Below are 16386 nucleotides of genomic sequence, written 5' to 3' on the forward strand. Positions count from 1 at the left end.
CACCTCTCATCATGGTCTTCCACCGTCAATTTGTCCTAGCCTCTCTTAAGCCATCTCAGCTGGTTTCCATCACCACAGCTTGGGACAATGAATCCCACAGATTAAGGTGTTGCATGAAGAATACGTTCTCTCGCCTGTCCTGAATCATTTGCTAGTTGGCTCCACCGGGTGGCCCAGACTCTTTGAATGGGGGACCACTATCTCCACACTGTGCATGGTTTTATAAACCACAATCACCCCCCTTCCTTTAATCAGCCAAGCAACAAATCGTTAGGGAAATTCATGGCAGAGAAAGCTATGGCTATGCCCTCCCTCCATAGTCAAGCATAACGGCTATGCTCTCCCTCCCTAGTCAAGAGGCAAAATGATGCTGAATGCAAGTTGCTGGGAATCACAGATGGGAAGTGAACTGCTGATGCACTCAGACCCTGCAGGCATCTGGTCCACTACTGTGAGAACAGGATGCTGGACTAAATGGCAGGCTGTTCTTTACGTCCTTGCATAGAAGGCAAGACTAGATTTCATAGGCGTAAGTTACAAGAGGGTAGATCTTGGTTGCACACTAGGACAAACTTTTAAAAGGAACTTTTTGACAATGGAACAAATTGCCGGGGATGGGGTGAATTTGCTTTCGCTGGATGGCTTCAGACAAGAAAGTGGGCAGCTGTCTGCTGAGGTTGTTCCATCTCTGGGTTTGCCATCTCAAGCAGAGGCTTGTTCCAGGTGACCTACAAAGCCACTTCCCCCATTGCAAGGCTGCCTCCTCTGTCCCTAGAGGGCGCTCAGATGGGGGTCACATGGCAGCCTATCCAAATGCAGAAAGTAGTCCCTGAAGCATCCGAAAACTCCTGTGCAGGCAGATAGTTGTCTCAAGACTAAAAGAGCAGTTGTAAAAAAAATGTCTAGGTTGACATAATGTATGTGACACACAGTGAGCATGTGTGTTCAATGCCTTCCTATTAAGCACATTTTAAAGACAGCTAATTTCCGGAGGATGGGTCAATTACAGTTCCTTATGTGGAACGACACCTTCTCACCCCCAGAATGAACGACTCCAAATGGTAACTTCCCTTGCCAGTGTTTTCTTCCCCATACAGCTGCTATTTCAATTGCTGAATCTTTGTTCGATTGCAACATTTGATTCTCCCAGCCCTTCAGCCCTCCCCCTCTTTGGGCTCATTTCCAAAGCAGATGTGCAACAGAGAAAGGACCTAGAGTTGCATGCAACGTTAATTTTCAAATTCGTCAAACTATCACGGAATCATAGAGTTGGAAGGGACCCCAAGGGTCATCTAGTCCAACCCCCTGCAGGAATCTCAACACGCTGCCCCCCCCCATCTCAGTTGAAACCATACCAGACCCTGCTTAGCTTTGCAAATGTACATATATAAAATAATATAAGAAGACCCCTGCAGGGTTAGGTTAATCGCCCATCTAGCTGAGCATCCGAAAACCTGCAAGTAGGACATGAGTGCAATAGCAGTCTTTGCACCTGCGATTCCCAGCAACTTGTATTCTGAGACAGTTACCTCTGAGAAGCCCACAAACAGGACTGAACATGATAATCCCCCCCACAGCTACTCCACACACAACAACTTTTATTCAAGTCTGAAAAGGGAAGTTTATTTTAAAAAAAAAACAACCCCGATGGATCTGGCCATGGACCTACATGACCCAGTTCTCCTTTCTCACCGTCGCCAATCAGATGCCTCAGGACCCGAGTTCAACAGCAGTATTTCTAACTGTAATTCCCTGCTTATTGCCTCTGACCATGGAGCATAGCTGTCAAGTTCTCCCTTTTTTTAAGGGAAATTCCCTTATGCTCAATAGGCTTCCTCGCGAGAAAAGGGAAAACTTGATGGCTATGCCGTGGAGGTAGAATGTTGCCTTAACCTCCCTCCACAGATCCTCTTCAAAATCCATCTAAGTTGGGGCCGTCATTGTGGAACTAAATTCCATAGTTTAAATACTTCCCATGTGAAGAAACACTTCATTTCATCTGTCCTGAATGTTCCAACATTCAGCTTCATGGGATGTTCCCGAGTTTGAAGTGGAAGTCCCTTTGAAGAAAAATGTTGCAATCGGTGTGCTTTAAAGAAAGAACAAACCATGTAACAATTCTGACAGTTACTATTGAAGCAGTGTGAGGTTCTCTTTCTAGTATGGAATAATCAAGCATCTTTTTCAAAGAAGCAGAAAGTATCTTACTCGGAGGCTTAGGAAGGGCAGCAGGTCAGGCGGGCCAGCTTCTCATTGGCCTTATGCCTGGAGCCTAACCAGTAAATGGAAAGCACACTGAGCCAGTGAGTACTGCTGGAATGAGATGGGAAGAAAGGGTGCGGGGTGAGAAGCGTCAGAAAAATGTCACACTGGATTGGGTCAGGAAGCTATTGTTTTGGTCAACAGGGTTCCAGGAAGGAGCTGTCCGAGCAGCGAGAACTTGGAATTTCAAAGTCCACAACCTGTACTGACTCAGCAGACAGCCAGATCCTGAGTGTGTGTGTATGTGCGCGCGCGCACACACACACACACACACACACAATTAAGCCAACTCAGGGAATAGAAAAACTGTAAGAAATTCTCATAACACTAGCAGCCACGGACATCCAATGAAGCTGAATGTTAGAAAAATCAGGACAGACAAAAAGAAGCACACAGTGCATAGTTAAACTATGGAAGTCCCTGCCACAGGAGGCAGGGATGGCCACCAACTTGGATGCCTTTAAAAGAGGATTGGACAAATTCATGGAGGGTAAGACTACCAATGGCTACTAGCCACAAGGGCTATCATTGCCAGATTAAACTCTGTGGGAGGCCCCCTAGGCAGTCAAAATCTTGGGACCCCTCCCCCCCACTCTAGTGGGATAACATTGAACTAAGAAAGCTTGATTATAATTTTCTTTAAGATAAAATCAATATTATTTTGATGCGTTGCTGTAGGGCCCCCTAAAAGCTGTGGGTCCCATAGGCCTACTCTGCCTATTTGGTAATCTGGCACCAATGCCTAACTTCTGCCTCCTTGGTTGGAGGCAGTAACACTTCTGAGTGCCAGTTGCTGGAAGCCACAAGAGGGGAGAGAGCTCTTGTGTTTGAGCCTTGATGGCATCTTCCCACAGGTATTTGCTTGGCACAATGAGAACAGGATGCTGGACTAAATGGACCATTGTGTTCTTAGGTTTCAGCTCTGATGAACAATGCTATAAAACCGAGCTGAGGGTTGCTGAACTACAGCTGCCATAAGGTAAAGGTAAAGGGACCCCTGACCATTAGGTCCAGTCGTGACCGACTCTGGGGTTGCACGCTCATCTCGCATTATTGGCCGAGGGAGCCGGCGTATAGCTTCCAGGTCATGTGGCCAGCATGACATAGCCGCTTCTGGCAAACCAGAGCAGCACATGGAAACACCGTTTACCTTCCCGCTGTAGCGGTTCCTATTTATCTACTTGCATTTTGACGTGCTTTCGAACTGCTAGGTTGGCAGGAGCTGGGACCAAGCAACGGGAGCTCACCCCGTCACAGGAATTCGAACCGCCGACCTTCTGATCAGCAAGCCCTAGGCTCAGTGGTTTAACCACAGTGCCACCTGGGTCCCATAACCCCAGACTATTGACCATGCAGACCCACCTGGGGGTGGGACTCTCAACAACATGTACAAGGGCTGCTATAAAGCCTCACTCTCAAAAGGTTCTGAGGAAAAGGTCGGGAGAGATATCTCTGGGAGAAACCAGCTGCTGGAAGAGATGGCATAGTCTCTCCCCCAAACTTCCACAGAGAAATCTTAAGTGTCCACAGAAGAGGGATAGAGAAAAAGGCGGATCTCAGATCCTGCTCTCCCGGCCAGTACCTACAACAAGCAGACAGGTAATGATGCCAGTCTAGAAGTGATGGGCAAAAGGGAAAAGGCTGCTTTTGCAACAAAACAGACCCGGCAGCCTTGCTTAAGGAGTGGGCAGGAAAAGTGGCAGAGCGACACTTACAACTCCTTTTGCAACCCGGTCCTAGAAAGAACTTCCTACTGAGTTAACTGGGCCAGTTCTTTCAGGTGTACAAAGTAATATAAATCCACAGTAATTATACGTGTTTATAATGTTCAAAGCACTTGGCTCTTTTGCATATGCCAGCTGTGTATAGCAGGACAGCATTATTACCCCTATTCTACAGGTAAGGTATCAAGGCTAAGAAGAACCGCTCGAATAAGGGCCACTTTTAATAATGTCATTAGTCCTTCCCGTTGAGGCAAAGGGTGAACAGGATTAAAACTGTGACCCCATCGCAGTTCTGATCTGAATCAGAGGGGCCCACGCCTTGTGTGGCTTTATTTTGGAGTTCGTTGCACTGCAAAGAGTACACAGGATTCCAATGGCAGCAGTTCAAGTTGTTATTTCAAGTTCACACATTTTTACACATGATTGTTCCTAACTGCAGAACAGAGGAGGGGGTGTGCACACATGTGGGGGAGATACTTTAAAACCGAAAACCAAGAGAGCTGGCAGAGGGGATAGATTTGTGTGTGTTTTTTGTTTTGTTTTTAAAGAAATAAGGAGCGCAGTCGCTCAAATACTTATTGCAAGCTACTTAGGAGACCAAATATGACTCACTTGTCTTTGGATAATAAACGGCACAGAGAGCCATTCTAGACCCCCAAGCCCAATTCCTCTTTAATGCTAAGTTTAATTTCTGCCGTCTGTTTGCAGAAGGCTCCGGAGGCTTTTGCTAAACAACAGGACTTTTGTGTTTGTGTCTGTTCCTCGCAAGATCACCCCAATCTCCTAGGAGAACACCTGACAAAAGGCATGTTTGGCCTCCCATCCAGCTGCCCGCTTTCTCCTTTCACGCCAGACATTCTCAACATTTTCTTACTGAGGAAGAAAAGGCGCCCTGTTGACTTCAAGGCTTCTGTCAGAGGCGAATTAGGGCAGTGACGTGCCACATACAGTGTCGGTTTGTGGATTTTGCAGAACAAGCAACTGCCAATGTTTGGCACACCAATACCTTGATTATGGCGATGATTCATGAAACTTGAATCCTTCCCTTCCTCCCAAAAGTAGCACAGGGCTGCAGGCACCTCAGGGATAAAACAATACAATTAAAAATAAAAATGTATTTAAACCAATTAGGGGTGTAGTCAATCCTACTTAAGAGTAGACCCGTTGACATTAATGGAGATGACTAACCTAGGTCCATTAATTTAAGTAGGTCTGTAGAATAGAACTTAGCTGGGTACAACCCTTAAAAACAATCACAAACCCTCAAACTTAATAATTTTCAAGGTTACTGGGGCAGTATTTTGCAGCCATCAAATGCTTGGGTGGAATCATAGAATTGCAGAGTTGGAAGGGAACCCCAAGGATCTAGTCCAAGGTTACTTCATCATTGTACTCTCATAGATTCCCAGATATTCAACGTTTACTCATCTGCTGAAACAGAGGCAAAAAGGCAAATTGAAGGAACTCAAAACGCACAATCCAGGTCCAGTAGTAGAGCTAAAAGCCCCTCTCAGCAACATTTTTCTCTGCCAGCACTAGGGCAACACAAGCCCATTCTCTTGCCCCTGATATTTCTGGATGGTACATAAGGTTCTGTTTAAAAGGGGGGAAAAGTTAATGCACATTAAAAAAGGTAAAGGGACCCCTGACCATTAGGTCCAGCCATGACCGACTCTGGGGTTACGACACTCATCTCACATTATTGGCCGAGGGAGCTTCCAGGTCATGTGGCCAGCATGACAAAGCCACTTCTGGCGAACCAGAGCAGCGCATGGAAACGCCGTTTACCTTCCCGCTTGGAGCGGTCCCTATTTATCTACTTGCACTTTGACGTGCTTTCAAACTGCTAGGTGGGCAGGAGCTGGGACCGAGCAACGGGAGCTCACCCCGTTGCAGGGATTCAAACCGCCGACCTTCTGATTAGCAAGCCCTAGGCTCTGTGGTTTAACCCACTGCGCCACCTGTGTCCCATTACAGTGGTACCTCGCAAGACGAATGCCTCGCGCAACGAAAAACTCGCAAGACAAAAGGGGTTCACGATTTTTTTGGTGACTCGCAAGACGAATTTTTCTATGGCTGTGCTTTGCAAGACGATTTTTTTACAATTTTTTTTGTTCTGGTTTGTTTTAAATCGTTTATTTTCACAATGCAAACGACTCAAGGAACAAATTAATTCTGTTTCCATTTACTTCCTTAAAAAACAAACAAAAAAAACACAGAAAATCATAAAATGAGTGAAACTTCATAGCTGAGTACACGCCAGACTTTTGCTGGCATAGAAGATAAATAGGAAGTGGGAGATCAATACAAAGTCTTTTTTCAGAATTACACAGAGGCGGTGAGAGAGTCAAAGCTTAGAGGTGAATGAGGAATTAAAGACAGCTCTGGAGAAGTTCAGAACTTAAAATCGTGGAGGTGGAAGGAAGTTAAAAGCCACTGGATCCAAGCCCAGCTCTGACACAGGACTGCTGTCAGACTGAGCAGCCGGTTATCATTTAAGGGGAGGTGGGAGATCAGAGCCAAGGAATAGAGTGACGAACACATCACAGCATACCTGATCCAGGTAGAATAGTATCCAGGCAAAAAGCCCAAACAGAATGCTTTTTTAAAACAGCCTTTCTGATCTAGGTCATTGCTGTCCAGTTATTATGTGGAACAGGAAAAGGAGATCAAGTCACCTTCGGACAATGCACCGCTTGCCCATGAGCTACCAGGCACAATTCAGGCATGAGCAGAGGGGTTGGCAACACGGCACCCATGGGTGTAATGTTGCCCTTGAGTATTTCCCCTAGCGTCTGTGAACCCCACCCACTGCCACTTACTCACCGCCTTTTTGGCCACGAATTAGTGAGCGTAGCTACCTTTCTCATCCCTTGAGAAATGCATATCGCTAAAGGAGGAAGTTATTAGTTAGTTAATTAATTAATGGTATTTATAACCTGCCCTTCACCCGAGGGTCCCTGGGTGGGATGACACTCTTTCCGACTTCCTCTTTCAGCTCAGTGTGCTTTTCAAGGCTCAAATTAAATTGTACTGGCTCCGATTCCCACCCCACCCCCAATCACTTGAGAAAACTGGTATGTGTGTGTGTGTGCACACTTCTGTGCCTTGTGGTAGATGGGGACTGATCTGGGGGAAGAGGTAGCCAGAGGGATGTGGAAAGAACAACCCTTGCTCAAAAATCCAAATGTGCCCATAGGCCTACAAAAGGCTGGTGGCCTCCTGAGTTAATGCTTCGGTACAAAGTCCTAAATGGCTTGGGAGTCAAGGGCTAAAAGGAGCACAGGGATCAAGGTGGCTCCTTGGTTGTGGCATACCTGCCTGAGGGAAATCAAGCAGTCCACCTTTTCACCTACAACCAGTAAGCACACAAGGGCCTGCAAAATTTATTTATCCAGGCACTCGGTCAAGAGTTTTAGGACTTCTTACACTTCTGGATTTGACCTTCTGTCTGCAGTATGTGGCAGTGCAGTTCTATGTAAAAAGATGATTCATGCAAGTCATTCTAGGCTCCCTTTGGGAGCAAGGGTGAGTTATAAAATGTAAATAAATAACAATAAAATTACATAGGAGGCCCCAGTGGCCGGTCTAGGTGGGTAAGGCCAGTCCAGTGCTTGGGATTACATCGCTGCTCTCTATCCTGCAGTACTCTGACTCGCCAGATGGATGGATCTGTACACAAAAGCAAGGGTTCCTGGAAACTATGTTTCACCCCACAAGTCCCACCACGTATCAGCTTACCTAGTCCAGATCATAGTGTGATATAGAAAGAGAACGTGGCATAGGAGCTCAAAATAACCCAAGCAAGGCAGCCAAACAACAAGCAGCAGGATAGGAAAAAGCACCCTGGCATCATTGGATAGCCTGGAACATTCCTCCCCAGGTTCAAGACCGAGCCAAATCCCTTTAACAGAGGCCCGATTCACACATTTATGCACATTGCATGATTTCTTCACTTTCCACAACCAACAAGTGAGCACTGAGAATGTAAGAGAAGCCCTGCAGTTGGATCAGCCCCATCTAGACCAGTACCTGGCTTTCATAGTGGCCACCCACATGACCACAACAGCAGTTTCCCCACCTGAAAAGCCCCAGAAACTAGCATTTACTGAAGATGGAACATAAATCATTGTGGCGAAGCTATTGATACTGGCTCCATTGCAAAGCATTGCATATGAGGATGATGGAAGACAATATGAATATTCTACCTGGGGGCGTTGTGTCTGTGCTAGTGAGAGCATTTTGCTCGTGCTGGTCGGTTGAAGATATGCCTCAAAACACATGGGAAACATCGGCTGGGATCAGGAGTCAAAAAGGGTAGGCTAAACGAGATTTGCAGAAGTTACGGAAGCACCTTTGTGCCCTTCCCCTCTCCCTCTCCCAGCTAGCAAAACCATAATCGTGTAAGAAGCATGCTTAAGTTATGCAAGTCACAAAAACCGAGTCCCCTCCCCCCACCCACAATAGGCTTTGGGTTGCCATGGAGCACAGCGTAGTACACACAGTCTTGGTTCCATCCAAGAGGCGATGGGAGTCAACTTTTGATTATGGGTGGGAAAGGAGGAGCTGGAATTCACAACTGTAAGAGATGCTACGATTAAAAAAAAAAGAGTCCTCTATAAAGTCATAGGGCCATACGTCTTTCACAAGCACACAGCAGCAGCAGCAGCAGCACAACAGGCTGAAGTGCAAGACACTTGCACACCTCTGTGACAATGTCTGGAGGGTGGGGGGGGATTGGGAAACTTTGCTTGGGTACACAGAGGTGATCATCTCTGAACCCAAAAAGCTGAGAAAAAATGTTACATCCAATTGTTCTCTCTGTATAGACCAGCTCTAGGAAAAGCATATTGCAGTTTACTTTAATTGTTCATATCCAGATAGCATCTGGGTAGGGAAAAGAGCCTCCCTTAACCTGGGGGTGTTTGGAGGCCTGCTAAATCTCCTTGGCTGTCCCCTCCTGCAAAAAGCAACTCACATTTGGCTTCTAATTATAAATGCCTTTGCTTCATTAGCTTCCTGCAGTCTCATCAGCACATTAATTAACTTCTTCCCCAATGTGACCTCATTGGAACACCTCCTATTGTGAAAAGCAGTATTTTAAGGTGAGAGATGGGACACTTGCTCCAAACACCTTATTTGTAGTTGTGACAACCCAATTGGCTTCCGTTTCAGATCTTCAAACACCAAGGCATAGAAGCATAGAAGCGCGCATATATATAATATACAAGCAGCTCCGCACTCTCAGTCAAAATTTGAATCTGGATATAGCCAGGGTGTTCAAATATGGATAAGTACCAGCCATGCAAATTGTAATCCCAAATCTCTGCAGTGAGCAATGACAGGCCAGTGCATTCCCATCTGAGCCCATAGTCCTTCCTTTCTCAGCCAAAGCAATTTGCAAGTGCTGCATTTCAGCAGTAGCTCTCAGCATCTATATCTGGCTCTTCATCATTGACATACATAAAGATAAGGAAGTAGGGCAGTGGGTGGGGTGAGGTTGACGAAACACACCTCACAACCATGGGGGTACAAAGGAGGGGGTGTTGCTGGGGTGGGGGTGTCCATGGGGCACAGACTCTGAACCTTTCCCCCTGGTATCTCTGGGTAGGTAATGAATTCAGGAGGTTTTGAATTTAGAGACTGGTTGGGTGTGATTGGGACATTACTTTGTGGAAATCAATTACTATAAGACGACCTTATCTAGAGATGATTTGAGGGGATAATGAATGAGGACATAATTAAAGAGGAACTGAACAGCCATACAATCTGTTGGGAAATTAATTAGGGGTAAAGTGAACTGAAGAGGAACCGGTTTGGAGTGATCTGGGGTGGGGTGCAATTTGCAAATGGATTGATCTGGGATTATTTGGATGGGAAATTAGTTGGCCTGTTCAAATTTTAAAGCACACCTATGCATATAAAATATAGTACCTGTACAGTATATGGAAACATCACACATTTTTATTTTCATTTTCATTTATGGAAGAGGTGCAGAATCTTTTAAATATCCAGCAATGCAACACCATTCCCCCTCCCACCGCCCCATCCAAAGGCCATTAAGTACAGTGGTACCTCGGGTTACGTACCTGATCCATTCCGGGGTGCCGTTCGCAACCCGAACAGCGCTTTCGTGCATGCGCAAAAGCACGATATATGCGCAAACTGCGCAGAGCGCTTCTGTGCATGCACGCGCGGTGAACCCGGAAGTACATACTTCCGGGTCTGCCACGTTCAGAACCCGAAAGTACGCAACCTGAAGCGTATGTAACCCAAGGTATGACTGTAGTGCTGCATATCCAGGGGCCAGGGAAGAAGAAATTTTGGCTGGAACAAAACTAGCCAAGTGCTGAGAAGTGCTTGATATTTTGTTATGCCTTCCATAGGGCTGAGTCTGGAGGGTGGGGAGAAATAGCACTTGGGGCAGAGGGGGGGGGGAATCCAAGCCTGCACTGAGCCATGGTGCTCTATTGATGATTTAAAAATAGACCCACATTCAATATGCTGGTTAGTTCATGATAGATTGACTATAGAAGGAAAAGCTAAGCAGATCAAAACTGCCATGACCAACCTGGCCCAACACTTTCCTAGTTCAATTTCATCCTAAATCTAATAATCCCACATATTAGACATACTGTCCAACACACATATGGAGAGAGAGAGAGAGAGAGAGAGAGAGAGAGAGAGAGAGAGAGATTGCTTAAGCAAAGCGCAGGCTCTAGGATTACAAAGCTTTATGTTTCTGAATAATCTAGTTTGAACGACTTCCGACACACATGACACTCATTGCTTCCCTAGTTATTAAAGTCACTGGAACAACAGCACATGTGATAATGATTTCAAGGCCAGTAAATTGGTCATTTCTTTAATAATGCTTTTTGCTGTGCTCCTGTGCTTTCGACAGCAGCCCTAGCATGCAAATAGCAAAGCAAAGCTTTGATTGATACGGAGGCGAGCGTTGCAAAAAGCTTTAACTGCTTGCATTTCTGTGTGTCCTTCTGCTGGTTAAAGGTGCTGGATTATTACATAATTGTAGCCAACATCCATGTAGGCAGCTGCTACCAGTAGCCACAATGTCTGTGTTTTACCTTGACTGCCAGAGGAAGTGTGCTACTGAATACCAGTTGCTTGGAATCTCAGAGGGATGTTGCCCTCACATTTGGGCATCTGACTGCCCCCTGTGAGAAGAAGATGCTGGACTAGATAGGCTATTGGCCTGATCCAGCAGACTCTCCTTACATTCTTATGCCTTGTACCAAGTCAGAGCATTGGTCCACCTAGCTTAGGAAAGAATCACAGACTTCTAGAGTGGGAAGGTACCACCCAAGGGTTATCTAGTCCAACATTCTGCAGCACAGTGATGACAGCATGGTCTACTGGGGTGGCAGACATGGTGCCCTCCATCTGTTTTTTGTTGGACTCCAACTCCCAACAGCCCCAGACCTCATAGCCAAAGGCAAGGATGATAGCACCTGTGCTCTGACTTGGGTACCAGGCAGCTTCCTTTGTAGACTGTGTCTGGATAGATATCGCTCCCCAGGAAATGATCATTTTCTGAAAATGGGTAGGGGGCAACATCTGTTAGCCAGGCATCATCGACCAGAGTCGTGGGCCTGCTGTCTCCAAGAACAGCCTGAAGCTTTCAGTAGGAGAGCATCTGCATCGAACACAGAAGGGCCCAGTGCCAATCCTCAGCATCGGAACTGAGAGACACCCTTGTGATGGTCTGAGACTGGTGGCAGTTGCCCAAGGTCCTCGGTCCTGAAAGTGGTGAATCAGTGGGTTCGACTGTGTGCATAATGAAAGCTTCCTATATTCCTATGGGGATTCTTTCCTCCATTCCTGAGAAGATGAAGAAGCCAGAGTCTGCAAGATGCCCTACCTGCCTGCTTCCCAGATGCCATGCCATGCCAGATACCCTGGAGAACAATGGCTTTACTACAAGGAGGCCTTGCAAGGAGGAGGCTGGATGCGGCCACCTTCCTAGAACTAGCAGCCTTCGCAAGCTGCTATTTAAAGGCCAAGGGCTCCACCAGAAAAATAAGAGGAAGGCAGGGGCTCAAGCATCTGCTGGGCAATTCCGTTCCTCCTTTAAACTGGGAGAGGAGGGAGGAGGCAGCATTCTCGCCACCCTCTGCATCGCCGCTGAAGCTGCTGGCTAGCGCCTTCGTAAGAAACGTGCCGTCTATCTCCCCGCACCCGCACCAGCCCCACCAATAAATGCACATGACACTGCAGTGCGTGTGCGTGTGTATGTGTGTATGCATGCGAAGGTGCGCGCGCGAGGCAGATCGGCCCGATGCACAAATGCAAACGCGCGCGAAAGAGAGCGCGCAGCAGCCGCTTTAAAGCCCCTGGACGCGCGTCCCACAGGACAGCTCCAGCAAGATGTCAGCGGCGCTCCTGCACGCGCGGCAGCGCGGACAAGCCGTCCCGGAGCTGCCTCGCTTCTCCCGCCATCGCATCGGCGCACACACTGGGGCAACAAACCACACAGGCTGCCAAATCGCTGCCATTCATCATCCTCCTCCTCCTTTCCTCTGCGGGTAGAAATGCAGATCCGATCCAATCAATTAATTAATTAGCGTGGCTCCGCCTTCTCGGTTCTGATGACTCAACCATTCTTTTCCCCAGATGCACAAAACAACAGATCGGGATTTTTTCCCCCTTAAAACAATAAATAATAGGGTGGTACCGTGTGGCGCCCCCTGCCTCCCCTCCAACTCACCCGCTGCTGGTTTTTAAAATTATTATTATTCCGGCCTAACTCACGCTCTGGCTTTGGGAAAACCCATGGAGAGGAGGATATCCAGGGAAGAGCCGTGTTTGATGGTCCCCGTGCGCGGCTGCCTGTTCCTCCGGGGGGTGACTTTGCTATACAGGTCTTCCTTCGCTGCCATGGTGCGCGGCGTGGCGGGCTGGTGCCGAGCGATCATCCGGCCATCGCGAACACAAACAGGGCAGGCGGACTGGTGGATTCAGCGGCAATAGCAGCAGCAGCAGCTCCTCCTCAAAGAGGCTCCACGCGAGGAGTGGCGCGCCTGGCGCGGCGCGTAAAAGAAAGCGCTTCTCGGGTCCTGGGGCGGCGGCGGCGACTTCCTGGGTCGCCGGCGAGCTTCCTTGCCGAAGTCACTCGGCCGCCTCTCGCCGCTCTGGCTGCTTTTGCAAAGGTGCTACGCGCCGCTGACGCCTCCCGCCCTGTCCGCCCCTCCCCTCGGCCGCACGTGCGCCCCAAACGAGAGCCATCCAATCCGCGCGCGGCCTCCGCCGCCTTCCGGAAGAGGCTGGCCCCCTCCCCTTTTGTTTTCCTTTCGCAATCAGGAATTTCTGAATGGATCAAAGAGGAGCACCAAAATAATAATCCGGGCATGGGCAGGCGCGAGCGCGCGCTCTCCCCGCCGCTCTCTCTCGTCTTCTCCCTCCCCCGCACCTCTTGCCAATGAAGCCCCGCCCCCTCTTTTAAAGAGGCAGCCGCAGCCCCTGTCACAGAAACAGACGCGTCAAAGAGCATGGAAGTCTTGCTGAGACTGAGCCTCCGCTTTCTGCAAGAGGGGAACTGGACCTCCCGAGATCCGGAACCTCTTGCTGATACTAGTATCCCGCCCGCATCCACAATATGTGGAGGAAAGAGGCACGATTGACAATATTCATTCATTTGGGAGTTTGGTCCTTCTTATCAGCCCCAGCTCCCCATCTGTCAGAGAGACAGTCCTGGTGGGGGGGGGCGCGGCGGCGGGACTAGTGCTTTGCCACATAGTCGGACCCATTAAGAACCAAGGCAGCCCCTTTTCACATAGCCCTTTCCTGAGTGAATGCCTGATATATGCCTTTAAATGCGCTTGGGTCAGGGTTTTTTAAAAAACCGATCAGCGTCCACGCAGAGAGAGGAGTTGCTTTTCGAACTTTCCATGGTTTTTGTGTTCTATGTGAGAAGAGCTAAAGCCAATTCTGAGGCCCCGGCACCCGCCCCCGCCCGTTGTACGCACACATGCATTTAAGCGTCTCCTTCCTACGCGGTAGGAAAGTCGAGACACTTTCACAGATGCTGAGCTCCTCCTCTGCGATCTAACGAAAATGACCAGGCTGGAATAAACCCCAATGGACATGGAGAGCCTTCTCAGTTTCAGCGATGCCGAATCCTACCCACCCCTACCAGCAATGAACACGGAGGAGAATTTTCTTCTCCAGGCCAGGGATGAGGGCTCAAGTGATTCTTTGTTCCTGTATCTGGAGCTTTGTTCCTGTATCTGGAGTCCCCAGTCAAAACCCATTGGGTTCAATGGCAGGTGGGATTGCGAAAGTCATTTTCCCTTGAATCTGCCCCCCCCCCAATATATTACCACACACCTAAATCTGAATGTGCATGTTAAATGCATGCAATTTTCAGGCTTACTGGGTTCTCCACCAGCTTTGTTCATGCACAGTCATGTGTTCAGCACCACTGGAAGAGGATCTGGCCAAAGAGGTTGCTTTAGCACATCGTTTTCAACCAAAGTGGCCTCAGGAATCCCACTGATTGCTTTTATATATATATACATTTCCAATTAAGGGACCCAGGTGGCGCTGTGGTTAAACCACTGAGCCTAGGGCTTGCTGATCAGAAGGTCGGCGGTTCGAATCCCTGTGACGGGGTGAGCTCCTGTTGCTTGGTCCCAGCTCCTGCCAACCTAGCAGTTCGAAAGCACGTCAAAATGCAAGTAGATAAATAGGAACCGCTACAGCGGGAAGGTAAACGGCGTTTCCATGTGCTGCTCTGGTTTGCCAGAAGCGGCTTTGTCATGCTGGCCACATGACCTGGAAGCTATACGCCGGCTCCCTCGGCCAATAATGCGAGATGAGCGCGCAACCCCAGAGTCGGTCACGACTGGACCTAATGGTCAGGGGTCCCTTTACCTTTACCTTTACATTTCCAATAATAAAGGATTTGAATATGTCTCTGTTGCAAAATAAACTTTGGACGACCACACGCCATATTTCCATATCACGTCACAACCAGGTCTATGAGATGCTGTTAAACCACAAGCCCCCAACACAATCTAACAACGCTTGACTGCTAAATCTTATCTTTATGGCAATTACACTGCCCTCCCCAGTAAGGAGCTGGAGAATAACTGTCATCAATGGAAGGAGTGATTCATACATCATCAGGTCCACTGATTTGATGAAGTCTGATTGGTTGGATTCCACTTTTGAGATGCCTTGCTTACTCACTTGGTATATAATGCCTTGGCTCATTAATCCCCCCACACCACAAGCTTCAGTGGACTGAAACCATGAGCCCATCCCAATTATTGAGGGAGACCTGTTATACTGAAATTTCCCTGTGCTGTAGTTTTGATGGGACTTATTTGCTTGGCCAACACAGGAAACTTGCATACAAAAACATAAGAAGAGCCTGTTGGATCAGGCCCAAGGCCAGGCACCCCCAAACTTCAGCCCTCCAGATGTTTTGGACTACAATTCCCATCTTCTCTGACCACTGGTCCTGCTAGCTAGGGATCATGGGAGTTGTAGGCCAAAACATCTGGAGCATGGGTGTACCCAGCATGGCGCAAGGGGGTGCAGCTGCCCCCCTAGAAGGCCAAACCGCGGGCCCGACTAGGGAAGCAAATACCCTGCGCAGGCGCCCCGCTTGTTGACATGGGAGAGGGGGGGAGGAAACGCTGCTGGTGCCGTGCCTCCGCGCCGGCGCCTCCTCTCAGCCCGCCCTGCCTACATTTGCACCAATTCCCGCCCACTAAAGCCTTCGCGCCTCCCAATGGAAAGCCCTGCTGGGCGGCAACCTCTCCTGCCTAAGAGTTCTGCTGGGCTGGCAAGCGAAGGAGATGCGGCTCCCTGCATTGGTTGCAGCCGCTGCCGCGCTCTACCTCCCGGTAGGCTGCACTGCGATCATCGGCGCCGCGAGCTGGGAATCGCCCCTTCCCCCCTCCGCACCCCCTTCCCCCCCTGAGTTAGGAGTTGCTACTGAGACTCCTCCTGGGCCAGAAAAGGGAAGTGCACCGACAGGAGCCAGTTCAGCCTCGGCGGGCAGAAGCCCGCAAAGGAGGAGTGGGGGGGCGGCGCCCAAAGGCGGTGGTCGTGGCTGCTGCAAGGAAGCTGTGTGGGGGCGTTTGCGCTGGATTGCTGGCGGCAGGAGTAGCCTAGCGGCAGTGACCCTTCCTCGCCACCCCCCGCCCCCGGCAATAGGAAAGGAGCTGCCTTGGGGGGCGGCACAGCTCTCCGCTCCCCCTGCGTGCATTGCCCTCTCCGGGAATTGGCTGCTGTTTCCTTCTTTGCAATGCGCCCCCCCCCAGCCACTCTCCCTTGCTGCCCCTGCCGAGAGAGGGGCGTTGAGGGCGGGGGAGCCACCGCCGTAGGGTCGCAGCTGGGGGGGCTCGCTCGCCTGCGCCGCGCCACCCCA

At 49.1% G+C, this 16386-nt stretch overlaps 1 protein-coding gene across 2 annotated transcripts in view; it reads right to left on the reverse strand.

The window, feature by feature from the left end:
• Positions 1-13209, reverse strand: part of UBASH3B (ubiquitin associated and SH3 domain containing B) — an 81099-nt gene extending 67890 nt beyond the window's left edge. For both annotated transcript variants that reach the window (XM_035139191.2, XM_035139190.2), the window contains exon 1: positions 12759-13209. In XM_035139191.2, coding sequence (XP_034995082.1) covers positions 12759-12922 — 164 coding nt within the window. In that variant the 5' untranslated portion in view covers positions 12923-13209. The remainder of the gene's footprint in view (positions 1-12758) is intronic.
• Between the last annotated feature and the right edge of the window lie 3177 nt (positions 13210-16386).

The sequence above is a fragment of the Zootoca vivipara genome, chromosome 15, assembly GCF_963506605.1.
Source record: "Zootoca vivipara chromosome 15, rZooViv1.1, whole genome shotgun sequence".
Classification (NCBI taxonomy): Eukaryota; Metazoa; Chordata; class Lepidosauria; order Squamata; family Lacertidae; genus Zootoca; species Zootoca vivipara.